The sequence below is a fragment of the Dromiciops gliroides genome, chromosome 1, assembly GCF_019393635.1.
Source record: "Dromiciops gliroides isolate mDroGli1 chromosome 1, mDroGli1.pri, whole genome shotgun sequence".
Lineage (NCBI taxonomy): Eukaryota > Metazoa > Chordata > Mammalia > Microbiotheria > Microbiotheriidae > Dromiciops > Dromiciops gliroides.
Window position 1 is genome coordinate 87418085 of NC_057861.1, and position 16374 is coordinate 87434458.

Consider the following 16374-nt stretch of genomic DNA (forward strand, 5'->3'; position numbering starts at 1 on the left):
GGAAGGTCTTCAAGAGGTAGCGATTAGAGGGAGTCCACACCATGGGGCTCAATGTGGAGGAAATCCATCCCAGGGGGGTACTGTGTGCTTAAAAAAACACCAAGACTGGAAAGGACAGAGTAAGATCAAAGAATATCTGGTAGTCCCGATGGCCTGAACAGAGAGTGCCTGGTGTGGTGGTATAAAGTAAGCATGGAGTCAGATCATAGAAAACACTAAATGCCATGCAAGGGAATTTGAATTTTCTCCTTCCTGTGGGCAGTGGGGTACCACTTGAGATGTTGGATCTAAGCTGTGACCTCCACATCAGGATAACTCTGGTAGTGGCATAAGGAATGGATTAGAAAAGAGCAAAGTTAGAGACAGGTTAGGAGGGTATTATAGTAATTGAGTGAATTGAGAGTAAATGATACATGAATTTTAACTATAGTTATGAGGGTAGAAAGGAAAAGGCAGATCCAGGTATTGAGTCGAAGCCTTATCTAAATGCCACATAAAGTCAGAAAGGAAAATGAGTAGAATGATTCTCATTGGAAAAGACTGCATTTTCTGAGTGGATTAAAGTAAAACAGTGAAGTTCATTCTCTGCTTCCCTGGCTGCTCTGGAATTCAGTTTGGAGTCCAGCACCAATGGGATCTCACAACATTTTACTTTCAGACATAAGCAATGAACATAAGCATTAGAGGTAGAAAATGGGACTGGAACTCAAAACAGAATTATAAAATGGGTTACGTTTTGGCTTCTCTTCCTCCAAGAACCCAATGTCCTCATTCCTATCTGTTTATGGTACATATTGGTTAAAGATTAGCCAACCTACATTATTTTCATTGTCCCCACAACAGTACAAGAACTTACCATCATCAACACTTACTTGCTACATGACCTTGAGCAAGACACTTCTCATGGCTCCTGTTTCTTCATCTATTCAATGGGGATCATCAACACTATAGGAGAGTAAAAAGAGTCAGCCTTTAAGTCAGGAAGACCCAACCAAGTTCAATGTCCTGCCTCTAGTAAATAATGGTTGTGTGACACTGAATAGATCATTTAATTTCTTGGTGCCCAAGACAACTCCCCTGAATTCAAAGTCGCAGAACTGGTGCTGATCCACATTGGTAGAAGGAGATTCCTTATCAGGCCTTCCCTATGCCAGTGAAATCATGGCTCTAGTTTTTTTTTTTTTAATGGTATATGATACACTAGCCACAGCATGGGGTTATAGTGAGAAAAGTGATTGTAAACCTAAAAGCACTATTTAGAATTGTGAGCTTCAATCTATATTTTGCAAGTAAGGAAACTGAGGCTAAGAAAGGCAAAGTGTCATGTCTGTGATCGTACCACTAAGAGATGATAGGGCCAAAGCTTGTGCCGAAGTTTTGTGATACTACATTCAGTACTCTTTCCACTAGACTAGCCAGTCTGTAACTTCTCCTTCATTATTTTATGCATGTAAGCCTCACCTTCTTAGCTTCTTGAAAGTAAGAATTATGGAGCAACATGGCATAGAGGAAACCTGGAAGACTTCAGTATTATCACTTATCTAGTGTAGTAGAAGAAAAGATGTGGAATTAGAAAGACTTGGGTTCAAATTCTGCTTCTGATACTTAAAAGTTATGTTATCAGACACAAGTATTTGTAATGCTTAAGTGAGATCATGTATATAAAGTTCTTTATAAACCTTAAACTTCAGTAATAATCATACCTGTCTTGTCCTGGCAGAAGGATTTGCTTAGCTCAATAAAACTATAAACTATGCTGTGAAAGGTTATCCCAGACAGATCATAGTAGAGAGTTCTGACAAAAGGAAATGGCGGGGGGGGGGGGCAGCTAGGTGGCACAGTGGATAAAGCACCAGCCCTGGATTCAGGAGGACTTGAGTTCAAATCCAGCCTCAGACACTTGACACTTACTAGCTCTGTGACCCTGGGCAAGTCACTTAACCCCAATTGCCTTACCAAAAAAAAAAAAAAAAAAAGGAAATGGCAAACCATTGTAGTATCTTTGCCAAGAAAAACCCATAGACAGTGTTAAAATGCTAACAGATAGGGCGTCAGTAGATGAGCCCTTCTGTTCAGAAGAGCCTGGCATGCTATGGTCCATGGGGTCACAAAGGGTTGGACAAGACTGAACAACAACAATAATTATAAATGTCAGTTATTATAATTCTATTCTTTGTTATCTTCCAGTGCCTAGCACAAAAAAGTCAGTGAGTACATATATGATTATTGAAGGAGATAGGTCTGTAGTATTATTACATTATTATGTCAGTCATTTAAAAATGATTCACTAAACTCCCAGTACATACAGAAGAGGTGTCAGACACTTGGTCTATGGCCCACAACACTCTCAAATGTTACCCAAACCAGATTAAAATGTAATTGTGAAATATTTAACAAAATAAATTAAAATACAGCAGAACATAGATAATGTTTATATGCAGTTTTCTAAGTCAATGTGCAGCCTGCAGGAATCCTTTTTGTAGAGTTTAGTCCCTCTCTGTCTATTTGAGTTTGACACCATTGTCGTTCAAGACCCTGTACCATGTGAGATACTTCTTGATGACAATTTTTATGACTACACATATTTTTAATGTGATTTTAGGGATCTGTTTTTCAACAAGTCAAGTCAAAATGTCTGATAAAGGCTTAAAACCTCTATTGGACAGCACACAGAAGGGGTATAATTATTATAACTCTCCTGAAAGTCAAGTCAAGATGTCTGATTAAAAGGTTCAAAACCTCTAGTGGACAGCACACAGAAGGCATATAATTTTCATAACTCTCCTGAGGGTTGCCATGGCTTACTTCACAGGCTTGTCATACAAATGCAATGAAATTATTTTTTTTAGAAATATGCAGTAAGAGAATGAATATGGAAGTGCTTTAAAAACTGTAAAATGTTATATAAATGTAAGATACCATTGTTGTTTTCCTTTAACACCTGTAACAAGTGATTGTACTCTGACTGCTTGACATATGTTAAGATGTTTTTCTTCAAAATGCATGGGAGGGGGTGGCTAGGTGGCACAGTGGATAAAGCACCGACCCTGGATTCAGGAGGACCTGAGTTCAAATCCGACCTCAGACACTTGACACTTAATAGCTGTGTGACCCTGGGCAAGTCACTTAACCCCCATTGCCCAGCAAAAAAAAAAAAAAAAGGAATGCATGGGAGTCCTGGACTTTCTCTTCTAATCCTCTGATTCTGCCTTCCTCACATATCTCCCACCCTAGCCCATAGCATATGGCTAAGTACCCAGTAATTACTCAGTAAAGATGTGCTGGTTTTCATTCATGCAGCTATTCACCCACTGGTGGTTTCCTCATCTTGCCTTCCAGATGTGCTGGTGGATGGACAGCTGTGTGACTGTGATGTCGTGGCAGATTGCCGAGTTGGTGACCCCATTCCACTTGAAGTGCGGCTAACCAACTGGAGCAAGCGAAATGTGGGACCCTTTGCCCTCACGGTGATCCCCTACCAAGACTACCAGAATGGTGTGCACAACTATGAACTTCAGGATGCCATCACCTTCGTAGGCTCCAACACCTTTTACATTGACTCGGTGAGTTGGTTTGTTCTGTTTAAAAACAAAAAAAAAATCTAGCCCCCAGGCCTCTTCCATGGCTCTATCTAGTCCTAAATTCTCATCTTCTTAAGCATAGAATCTTATAATCCAAGGCATAGAATTTTTTCAGTCATAGAACCTTGGCTTTTGTAATCATAGAATTGTAGAATCTTAGAATCAGAGTCACTAAATCATACAATGTTTGAGTTAGACAGAGCCTCTGAGGTCATCTAATCAAATCTAGTGCCTGATGCAGAGGGTAGTCATCTACAGCTCAAGCCCTTCCTCATTATTTTTCATTTTCTCAAAGAAACCTTTTTTTAAAGCCAGGTATGTTGCTGGACTAATGAGACTGAAGCCCTTTCCACAGGTTTGCACAAAGTCCTGTCTCTCATAAAGCTGTTTGGCCTCTGAAATGGATCACTGCCAATGCTGAGGCACTGGTACCTGAAACTGAAAAGTGAAGAACAAAATCCCTAGCTAGGGGAGGTCAAAGAGAGACCAAGAGGAAAGAACACTACATGTTGCTGCCATGCAACCAGAATAGAGTAGGAAGATGAAAAAATGACTGCAGAAAGAAGTTTTGGATCTTGACTGTGGGAGATCAGTCTTCAAGGTTGCCTGACAACATGTTCCTGTACTTTTCCTTTGGAGGTTTCAATAAGAGAGAGAACTAAGTGCTATCCATGGTGCTGATCTACCTTGACTCAGTATGAAGAGTAAGGAAAGAGATTAGTCCAGAAGTTTCTGTGTAGATGGGGAGAAAAAGCTGACAAATGGTAAAAATTCAAGAGTCTGTGTCTGAAATAGATAAAATGTCAAAACCAGGGATCTTAACAACTGGGTCTTAGAGCAGGCTAGGAAGAGGTGAGACCTGAGCTTTAGGCGTTATGGTTATAAGTTATGCTAAAAGTAGAATTGAGTTTAACTATAGGTGCCTGACCTTGAGTGACTGGCCCTGCTCTCAAGTTTCCACTAAAGTCTCTTCAGCTGAAGAATTCCCATAATAGCTTTGTTATGTCTTCCTAAAGTATTTATTAGGTGAATTACATGAGGAGAAGATCTAAAGGATTTAGGATTTAGGGACACCATTCTCTATATGAATCAACTATATGATATGACAGCTTTTTCTAAAAAAAAAAAAACAGAAAAAGAAAAAACACTAATGGAATCATAGAGTCAATTAAGGTATATAGTGGGGATCATCCTGATATTGTCTGGCAAGACCATATCTAAAGTGGTCTGGTCTGGTCACCACACTTCAAGAATGACAGTGGCAAACAGGAATATGTCAAAAGAAGTGTAGTGAGGGGGACAGAAGACCGTGCTATGTGAATGATTTGAAGGAACCTGAGATGATTAGCCTGAAAAAAGAGAAGACTTAGAAGAGACATGATTAATGCCTTCAGATATGTGCAGATAGAACTATGGAAAAGGAGACAGATTTGATCCCTGCCTCTGGAGTATAAAACTAGGACCATTTAGGAGAAGTTACAGGGAGGTCTAATATAAGAAAGAATTTATCAGCCACAGCTATCCAAAATGCTTTTTGCAGTAATGAATTCCATAATGCTGAGAGGGTTTCTGCAAAGGATGATCACCTATTGGGATGCTAAAAAGGAGAGGGCATGGTGGGAGTCAGCAGCCTACAACACATTATAAATAAGGAGTTACAAAGGAAGAGGATATTATCAAAGAAATATATGACTGAAAAAGAAGATAGGCGGATCATGTAGTGAGAGCAAAGGATGAGCAACAGTGTGTTACATTCTGCATGGGGTGACTAATTTAATATAATGCTACTTTAAAGATCCGTTCTTTTAATTTAAAATAAACCACGAGAAAATAGAAAAATAGGGGGAAGTATATTTCTGCCTGGACAGCCCATTGGCATTCTCCCAATGTCAAGAACAAACAAGGAAGTCTCCCAGCACTAGGGGTGGATGCCCTTCTAGGGAACACATGGGAAGATATGGATGAGAAATATGCATGATAGCTAGGCTTGGTTGGATTGTCATTTGCATCAGTAGAGGGAATTATACCCCACCCATCAATGAGATCACAGACCTATTGGAATATTAGAGTATCTCCCCAAAACTTGCATTCATGCATCTAGTAATAAACCTCTCTTAAGGCACCTAGATGGTACAGTGGATGGAGTACTGGACTTGGAGTAAGGAAGACGTGGTCCCAGATACTTACCATCTGTGTAACCCTGGGCAAGTCATTTTACCTCTGTCTGCTTCATTTTCCTCATCTGCAAAATGGGGATAATAATAACACCTACTTCTCAAGGTTGTTGTGAAGATAAAATGAGATTATATTTGTAAAGCATTTTGCAAACCTTAAAACATTATATAAATGCTAGTGGTTAGTATTATTATTAGTTTTATTATTATCATTAGCAAGGCTCATCTTTGGTGTCAAATTCTGTGTCTAACACCGGATACATACTTGAAACCTTGCCAGCTTGGAAAGGATAGCTAGAGTTGTTCTTGACTACTCTGATTCTTCCCACCACAACGAAATTCATTTCCTCCAAACTAGAATCCAAGATTGTCGGAACTGGATTGGATGGGGTCTTAGGGCATAAGTTCCACAGTTACTCCAGATGGATCCGTGATCTCATTAATTCAGGAGTTCTCTCCAATGATGCAGATAACCCATCCATGCCTATTCTCACATGTAAAATAAATTTGTATCAGTGGCATACACTAGACTGAATTTTACATTTAGAAAATAATCAAGGAAGAAAAAAGGAGTAACCTCCCCCAAATGAAGTCCTGCCATCAGCATAAATGCAGTCTTAATGCCTGATTTAGCAACTTCATGATTCTTTTGTATGTTGTCCCATAATATGGGAGTTTCATTGGTAGAATAATAATAATAGCTAACAGTAATATAGCATTTTATGGTTTGTCAAGAAAAATATATACATATACATAAACATACACATAATCTCATTTGATCCCCCCTCCCCAGTAACTCTGTGAAGTTGGTGCTATTATTATCCTCATTTTATAAAAGAGAAACTGTGACCAAGTAAGTTTAAATGTTTTACCTTTAGAATGGAAGATCTAAAAAGGACTACAATGTTAGTTCTGGATGGAGTCTTAGAATTTATCTAGTTCAATCTCTTTATTTTAGATGATGAACCTAAGACCCAGAGGAGGGAAGTAATTTGTTCTGATTCTCAGATCCATGAAACCAATAGAAGGAAGAGAGATAGTTGTCTTAATGTCATCCTTTCCTGTTCCTGCTGATCACTTTACATTTGCCTGAGTGAGAGACTGACTCAACCCTTGTCTTTTATAATGAAATCACATTTCTTTACATCTTCATGGAGGTTGTTTGTGCCTCTTAATAACTTGGAGAAGTCAAAAGTTCAGTCCTTTGTGAAGGAAGAAATATGAAGCTAGATCCCAGTCTGAGGTGCAAATTAATTGCCTCTTGGTTGAATTCCTTAAAAGAAACTTGGTTTGAAATGCAGAGTACAGTTGGTGGTGATATTTCTGGATAGGGAACATGGCATAATAAAAAAAACCCTGGATTAGTCATCAGGGACCTAGGCTCTGCCACTCACTAACCATGTGACCTTGGGATGGTGATTTCTCCTCTGTAAAATGAGCAATTTAAACCACATGATTTCTTGGGTCCCGTACAGTTCTAACATTCCATGATTTAGACCATTTGGATGAACTCTTTCCTATGTATTGGGTGAAAGTAGTCATGGGGTCCATTGGAAGGAGCACTGGACTTGGTATCAGAAAACCTGAGTTTGAGTCCTGATTGTGGTCACTTCCTGTATGTGCAAACAGAAGCTTGGCACAGGTGGAAAGAGCTTTGAGCCCTGTGGTATGAGAAAATAATGGGATTTGCCAACACCCAAAGGCCCCAACCAGAGGAGATTGATTTAGATTGATTGAATTAAGTGAGACTGACTGAGAGTGATTGACTTTGCTGATTAACCCACTTAAAGTTAATTAAATTGAAACCACACCTGGCCAGCCCTCAAGAGGGTATTGTTCTCAGAAGCTAAGGACTTTGAACTCAACAATGAGACCACCCTCAAGTCCAGTGAATCAATGGATTTGGGTGATGCTAACCAATCAGCTTGAAGCAGTGTGTAAGGACCGCCTCTTTGGGGCGGGGGGGGGGGGAGTCAGGAAGTGCTGTTTCCTCTCTCAGTTTAGTTCCCAGACAGACTGTTGGTAGGTAGAGCTGAGGATGCTATGTTAGAGAGGTCTTTTCCTGGCTTTCTGACCCAGGTATTCTCTTTTTCACCAATAAATTCTTAATGCCAAACTTGGTGCTAAATCTTCTAATTTATAAGTAAATCCTAACTAGTTTTCCCTATGTTTGGGACAAGAATAAGGTGACTACACGTTAGATTTTATTCATCACAGTGACCCGTGAAGACCTCTGAGTTCTAGTCCTGGCTCTTCTATGCCTTGCTATATGACTTTGGACCAGTCATTTATCTTCCTTTTACCTCATTCTCCTCATCTATAAAATAAGGAAGGTTGGACAAGAAGACCTGTAAGGTTCCTTCCAATGCAGGATTCTATGAGGCTGTGACTTTGGGCAAATAATTCCACCTCTATGAGCCTCATCTGTTAAGTAAGGATCCATTCATTCACTGATTAAGAAATGTACTATGTGTTAAGCACTATGCTAAGATATGGAAATTCTGTAAGAGATTCTAATGACTGCCAAAATAAGTAGAGGAGTGGTCCCTTTCATTTGGAGTGATCAGAGAAGGCTTCATGGGACTGTGCCTTGAACGCAGAAAAGGATTACAACAGGTGGAGAGAAGGGTGTACATTTCCATATATGGAAGATGGAATGTGTTAATGTACATAGGCTGGACAGTGCAGGACACTATCAGCAACAGTCAGTGAGTCAGTCAACATGCATCTATTAAGTGTTTCCTATGTGGCAGGTGGGAGCAGTGAGTAATCCTGCTTGTCTAAAACTTACTGTTATATCACACACAAAAAGCTTTCTAAAACACCATCTAGACAGTTGTACTCATTGTTACAGTAGTACTTTAACAGGGTCAATCTTTGATTCCCCAACAGGTTCGGCCAAAAGAGAACTCTGTTTGCCTGGGTGCCCTCCTCTTTCTCTACACCGGTGACTTCTACCTAAATATCAAGTTCCACGAAGACACCACCAGTAAGGAGCTGCCACTGTCCTGGTTCTGCCTGCCCAGCGTCCACATCCGAGCCCAAGGGCCTGACCTCCAGGCTTGAAGACCAAGATCATATGGAAACTGCCCAATCTACCTGCTATGTGAACCCCACATTGACATTTGAACCCCCATTTCTTCCCAAGGTTAAGCACCCAACATCCTTAGAAGGGCAGTAAGAGAAGTCCAACCTTGAGTCTGCTGCACCAGTGACCCCACCCAAACTCCACAGACTCTGAAGGGTGTACACGCCATGGGTCCTCTTTCCCTAACACGCACACAGACATTCTCTGAAAGCCAGGATGAGGGGACAGAAGGTAAATTAGACTTCCAGCCCCACTTTTGTCCTTGTCCTCTCACCCCTGGCTTTCTCAATCTTTACCCAAAGTGAGAGAATCAGGTTATATCTAGTTCCTCCATCTTTCATGTCCTTAACCTAATCCTGAGTTATGCTGGTGAGAGGAGTGCTTTTCTAGCTCATAGCATGAGGGATTCACTGGTGCGTTCACCACAACCCTGAGATGGGAAAACTAAGACTCAGCCTTGCAAACCCAGGGCTGCCTTCCTGAGCTTTTTACACAAGAGCTGGGGGATCACTTAGAGGCTACCATGGGCCAGGTAATTGGCCAACTCAAACACAGCTTTAGCCATAGAGTCTTAGTGTTTCCATACCCCCTAGTCACCCATTCATTCTAGCTTAGTTCTAGGCAAGAACTCCCATCCCAATTGACAAGGAGCCCTTTGAGCTGCAGAGGCCAGAGAAAAGTCAGGGTGGGGATGGGCATGGAGTCATTTCTAAAGGCAGTTTCTGTAGGGATTACATCTAAAGGAAGAGCAGCTTCTCCCCAGAGAAAGGAAACAAGCTAAACACTCCTCATTTCTCCCTGGAAAGTTCAAGGCTTCCTTTGATAATTTCAGACTTCTTCCAGATTGACAGTCATCTTGGGAGTCCCTTATGCCATTTAATGGGGAGAGAATGGTTATCATCAATAATAACACAGTTTTCCCTCCACCACAAAGGCCCATCTCTGGGCCTTCTCTCCCTGATAAAATGTAGGGAATTATGCCCCTAGTTTCTGGGTGCCCAGGTGGGGCAGGAGCACACAGGGCTGTGGATAGAGGTCCTATTGTCCTTAACTAGATTTTACACCATTACTACACCTTGTTTATTTATGTGAGAAAAAGAAAATACCATTTTATTTGAATCAAGCTGCATAACTCCTAACTCTATTGAATCATCTGAACATAACATAGCTTTAGCAACCCTATGTCTACCTGCTTCCTTCAGAATTGGGCTAGTGAATCCTTCTAGAGTCCTCGCAATATTCATTCTCTCCAGTTGTTTATGTTTTCCTTTTATTTTTTTCTGTAAAAATACATGGTGGTCTGGGAGGAGGAAGTGGGAGGTTTGATTTACTGTAGTCAGATTTGTCTTTAACAGAATAATACAGTGTTCTCAATGGTGGTGGTGGGGAGCACATAATCCAGTTTTACCATATGGAATGGTGAAGAAGATGTTGTGCTTCCCTTAGCAGGACTCTCAAGGTCTCCAGTTTAAAGAAACAAAAAAATCCTTTGGAGTGTTAGTCATCTGGGCAAGGATCTCATGGTACCAGAAGGGACTTATTCTCTGGGAATCTGGGTGGAAGATCTCTGAACAAAAGCAGAACTCCATCCCAGCTCCCTCCTTAGCCAACCCTCAGAGCTAAGGAAGGAAGAGAAAAGTCTCCTATCCCACCCCCTTGGGTCCCTGTCCTTTTCACCTTCCTCAGCCTCACCCAGCCACATTCCTGTACTAGTAGTTAGCAAAATTTCAAACGAGACCATCTAGTGAATTTGAAAAATCTCGAGCCTGCTTTCTTGCTCCCCAGTCCACCATACATTTGCTCTCCGCACCTTTACCAGAAGCAGAAGCTGGCAGTTAGTGTAGGGGAAGTGGGAGTCTCACCTATACACCTGATCCTACCCAGCCCGCTTTCCATTCATGACCATCCGTTCTCCCCAAGCAAAGCACTGCTGTGGGTTTGAGTTGTCTGAGTTACTGCCATTCCGTAATTTCCTGGTCTCTCCACAATGGGTGAGAGCATCGCTGTCTGCTGGTGCCACCCACTAGGCTTTTGGCTGCTTTTCCCCACCCTGCCCAGAGAGATGTGGCTCTGTCCTTCTTCTGTGGCAGAGAGGATCTTTGAATGGTTCTTCAGGGAGAACCGGAGCCCATGCATGCAATGTGTTAAGGAGTCCTTGGCCAAGGGAGGACACAGCAGGGAGGTGAAGCTAAAGATTATGATTATCCTGGGCTCTTGGCCCTCTCTGGAAACAAAAGGTAATTGTCCTGCTTGCTCTAACACTCAAAACATCTCCTCTCAATAAATATGGATCCCATCTAAGTTCAATTGTCCAAATAAAAATCTTGCCTTGCTACAAAAACAGTTGCTCGTGTGCTTTCCTGGGTATGGTTTCAGAGTCTGGCTGTGGTCCGCTTTGGCTCAAGGTATCCATGGTATTCTACAGGAAGAACAAAATGACCTCATAAACATCTTTGTTCAAGACCATTGTCACCAGCCTTGTTCCTAGTACTCCCAGCAACACCAAAAAAAATTTACTTTTCTACAGGACTTAATGGCTTACAAAACCCCTTCTGTAGCTACCCTGGGGGGCCGGGTAATACCCTGCCCATTTCACAGCTAGGATGACTGAGGCTCAGAAGGGCAAAATTACTTGTCCAAAGATAATGTCACAATTAAATAGCAGAGCCAAGATCTGTTGACTCCTAGTTCAGTAGAAGCAAATGGTCTTCTCATCTTCCCCTCAGCACTGTGCCCAGGGCTAGGCTTGGTATGCACTGGGTTTCTGGCACTTGAATAAAAGGAAATTAATATCTAGGTGCAGAACTGGCCTGGAGCATGTGCAGAATGCCTTGGGGATGGAGCAGAAGGAATTGGGATGAGTAACCCATTCATCATTGGACCTATGAGGTGAAGGAAGGAAGAATAGGTAATAGTAGCACCTAGAAAGTGGAAGTCAGTCATAGGAATCACCTCTGTGGTAACACCTCTAGTGATGAAGAGCTCATTGTCTCACAAAGCCACCCATTCTTTTTTTTTTTTAATGGGAAAGGGAATAAGTATTTATTAAGAGAGTAGTGTGTGCCAGGTACTGTGCTAAATGATTTACTAATATTATATGATTTGATTTTCACAACCAACCCTGGGAGGTAGGTACTTAAAAAAAATTTTTTTTAATTTATTTATTTAGAAATTTCCCCAAGTTACGTGTAAAAACAAATTTTCACATTGATTTTTTTTTTGGATTTTTTTTTTTTGGTGAGGCAATTGGGGTTAAGTGACTTGCCCAAGGTCACACAGCTAGTAAGTGTTAAGTGTCCAAGGCCAGATTTGAACTCAGGTACTCCTGACTCCAGAGCCAGTGCTCCATCCACTACGCCATCTAGCTGCCCCACATTGATTTTTTTAAAACTTTGTGTTCCAAATTCTCTTTTTCCCTCCCTCCCCACCCATCCCTTTAAGAACTCCAGCAATTCAAATAAGTTTTTGCAGTCATGCAAAAAATAACAGACAAAAACAAACTTTAGAAAGAGGAATTAACAAAAAAAAAGTTATGCTTCAATCTGTATTCAGATACCATCAGTTCTTTATCTATAGACGGATTGCATTTTTCACAAGTCCTTCTGAGAGCATCCTGTTCTTCATTTCTTACAGAACAATAGCATTCCATCCTAATCTCTGCTTCAAATTTTTTTTCACAGTTACTATTGCTAACTGTATTTCCCTCCACCCTATTGCCTCCCCTTGATATTTACTCTATTTTCTATCTTCTTTCACCTTAGCCCTCCTTAGAAGTGTTTTGCTCATGACTGCCCTCTCCCCCAATTTGCCCTCCCTTCCTTCACCCCTCCCCCATTATCCCCTTCCCCTCCCACAAGATTTATTACTATACCCAGTTGAGTGTGTATGTTATTCCCTCTTTGAGCCAATTCTGATGAGAATAAGGCTCACTTACTCCCCAACACCTCCCCCATCTCCCCTCCACTCCATAAGCTTTTTCTTGCTTCTTTTATGTGAGATATTTTACCCCATTCCACCTCTCCCTTTCCCTTTCTCCCAGTGCATTCCTCTCACCCCTTAATTTTATTTTTTTCAAAGATGTCCTCATGGGGCAGTTAGGTGGCACCATGGACAAACCACCAGCTCCAGCCCCAGACCCAGGAGGACCCAAGCCCAAATCCGGCCTCAGACACCCAACACTCACCAGCTGCATGACCCTGGGCAAGCCACCCAACATAGACCACCCCACATGAAAATAATAATCATAATAATAATGATTTAAAGATGTCATCCCTTCATATTCAACTCACACCTGTGCCCTGTGACATTTAAAATTAGAAGTGTGGTTGCTTTATTCCTGTCCCAAGTGTAGGGAAAGCTAGCTAGGGTTTACTTATATTTATAAGTAAATTTAGAAGCTTTAGCACCCATTTTGGGGCATTAAACATTTATTAGAAAAAGAGAACACCTGGATAAGAAAGTTAAGAAAAGTCCTATCTAGCCTAGCATTCCAGCCTTGCCTGGTTCTTCCTCAATTTCTCTACCACCAGCCTGTTCAAGACACAAACTCAGCATGGAAGCTTCTTCTGCATCCCAAGGACAGGTGGTCCTACCACACTGCTTCAAGCTAATTGGCTAGCATCTCCCAAATCCATTGGTTCACTGGACTTGAGGGTGGTCTGTGTTGAGGTCAGAGTCCACAGTCTCTGAGAGCACACCCTCCTGAGGGCCAGGCAGGTGTAGCTTCAGTTGAATTAACTTTAAGTGAGTTAATCAGCAGTCAGTCAATCTCAGTCAATCCAATCAGTCCAAATAAGTCCCCTTGAGCTGGGGCCTTTGGACATTTGCAAAGCCCATTATTATTATTTTTTTATGGGGCAATGGGGGTTAAGTGACTTGCCCAGGGTCACACATCTAGTAAGTGTCAAGTATCAGAGGCTGAATTTAAACCCAGGTCCTCCTGAATCCAGGGCTGGTACTTTATCCACTGTGCCACTTAGCTGCCCCTAAAGCCCATTATTTTCTTACAGACTCCTCTGTGCTTCATTAAGAAACATAGTTTCCTCAAATGAAGCAATAATATTACAGATACTTATGACTAACAATGAAAAGGGAATGAAAAAAGAGAAAAGAAATTGACTCATTGACAAAAACTAAAGGGGGCAGTCCCCTTTAGCCCTCTGTCTAAATAAACTCCATTCAACTTCTCTATTAATGAGAAAGTTCTTATGAGTTTAGAAGTATCATGTAAGAATGTACATAGTTTAACCTTGTAATATCTCTCATGATTTCTTTTTCCTACTTACCTTTTTATGCTTCTCTAGGGTCTTGTATTTGAAAATCAAATTTTCTATTCAGTTCAGGTCTTTTCATCATGAAGTCCTAAAAGTCCTCTTCTTAATTGAATAGCAATTTTTTCCCCTGAAAGATTATATTCAGTTTTGCTGGGTGGGTGATTCTTGGTTGTAATCCCAGTTTCTTTGTCCTCTGGAATATCATATTCCAAGCCATCTGTTCCTTTAATGTAGAAGCTGCTAGATCTTGTGTTATCCAGACAGTAGCTCCACAGTACTTGAATTGCTTCTTTCTGGCTGCTTGTAATCTTTTCTCCTTGACCTGGGAACTCTGGAATTTGTCTATAATATTCCTGGAAGTTTTCATTTTGGATTCTCTTTCAGGAGGTAATTGGTGGATTTTCCCCCTCCCCCCACCCCTGCCCTAGCTAAGTCTTCTTTTCTCCAGGTGAAACATTATCATTGACTTTAGTCTTTCCACAAATATTTACTATTTACCTCACAGGTTTATTGTGAGGAAAGTGCTTAGTAAAGTGATATGAAAATATATCATTTATTATTATTGTTTATACCATCTCAGAGAACAAAACTGGTTTAGAAGTGTCCAGTAAGCTTGACTCTCAGGAAAGCAAGGGAGAGGAAAATTAGTAAACAGACCATCAGAGGAATTAAGAGAAGAGATGCTCATTTACAGTTTACAGAATGTTTCTCTTGGTGGCCCAATGAAATTCAAGAGTTTGATCTCCTTTAGCATTCTGTGTTCCAAAGCCCCTTTCAGTTTCAACAGTCTATATATTCTGAGGTCCCTTTTAGCTACATAATTTGATATTCAAAAGTCCCTTATACCACCAACATTGTATATTCAAAGGTCCCTTTCAGCTCCAACATTCTATACTCTAAGGTCTGTTTGAGCTTCTATATCCTATATTCTAAGGTCCCTTTCAGCTCCAACATTCTATATTCTAAGGTCTATTTCAACTCCAACATTCTATATTCCAAAATCCCTTTCACTTTTTAACATTTTGTATTCTAAAGTTCTTTTAACCTCCAACATTCCAAGGTTTTATTTCAGCTCCAACATTCTGTATTCCAAGATCCCTTTCAGCTACTACATTCTATATTCCAAGGCCCCTTTCAGCTCTAACATCCTATATTCTAGTAATCTCTGAACCATAAGAAAGGTGCAATGATCTGTCATTACTAGGGACAATTAGTTCAGAGTTTCAAACTTCCTGCACCTGGTAAGATTCTTTGTTATTTTTGCCCCAGATTTTCAGTTCCAAGCAGAAAACAACCTGAAAAAAGCCCCTGAGAACTTAGTTCTGGCTTTACATTGCCCACAATGGTGGAAAGAACTCTACAACTTGAAAACCTGGATTTGAATAGTGACTGACATTTTTTTTTAATTGACATCTCTTTTCTTAATATCAACTTTGTTTCCACGTTTATCTTTTCACTCCTCCTCTCTCCAGACTGTCTGGCTAACTCTTAGTAACCATGTGGAAATGGGCAAAGAGCCTCAGTGTCCTCATCCAGAAAATAGGATTGATAATAATACTCACATTTCATGCCATGAAGGGTTATTGGAAAAGCACTTTGTAAACCTTAAAGAACTAAAGAAAGGAGTTATTCAAAGATAGTATGAGCTATTAGAGAGCCAGATACAGGCAGACAGAGAGGGAGAGAGAAACACAGAGGGAGACTTATGAAGTGGGAGTTGTAGAGGGAGAATGAAAAAGAGAGAGAGGGAGGAGAGAGAGATGAGCAGAGACAGAGAGAGGAGAGAAAGGGGAGGGAAGAGACATAGAGAGAGACCCAGATTGAAATGCAAGTGGCGATCCCTGGGCCCTAAGGGACAGAAGCAAAGGTCTATGGGTGGCTGCTCTAGTACCACAAAGTATGATGGGGGTGGGTAGTTCAGAAACAGTCCTGAGGATCTTTACGTGCAGTGAAGACAGAGCTGGAGTGCACAGAACTTGTTCTGATAGTGGTGAATGGATCAATTGGATTGCCATAGAGTTCCAATGGGAAAACAGTGGTTGTGAAATGAAAGGTTTTGAGGGAGCAACATGGAAAGAACACTGGACTAGGAGAACAATTTCCGTAAGGATCACAATAACAAAAAGGATAACAATGGGAGTTCAGAAATCCAATGGATGAGAATAGGGAAGCATGCTTCTCACCTCTCTTCAAGGAAAATGGTAGACAATGTGTGGAATAAGGCACGAACAGGTCAGTGACTGCAGGAATGAGCCTGC

At 41.0% G+C, this 16374-nt stretch overlaps 1 protein-coding gene and 1 long non-coding RNA gene across 2 annotated transcripts in view; one reads left to right on the forward strand and one right to left on the reverse strand.

The window, feature by feature from the left end:
* Positions 1–11186, forward strand: part of TRAPPC9 (trafficking protein particle complex subunit 9) — a 994996-nt gene extending 983810 nt beyond the window's left edge. Inside the window, 2 exon segments of the mRNA XM_043975265.1 lie at positions 3340–3563; positions 8648–11186. Of these exon segments, the coding sequence (XP_043831200.1) occupies positions 3340–3563; positions 8648–8821 (398 nt within the window). The 3' untranslated portion in view covers positions 8822–11186.
* The window catches only part of LOC122734435, a 102221-nt gene that overhangs the window by 12379 nt on the left and 73468 nt on the right, over positions 1–16374 (reverse strand). The window contains exon 2 of the long non-coding RNA XR_006354063.1: positions 873–945. This is a non-coding gene — a long non-coding RNA (uncharacterized LOC122734435). The remainder of the gene's footprint in view (positions 1–872; positions 946–16374) is intronic.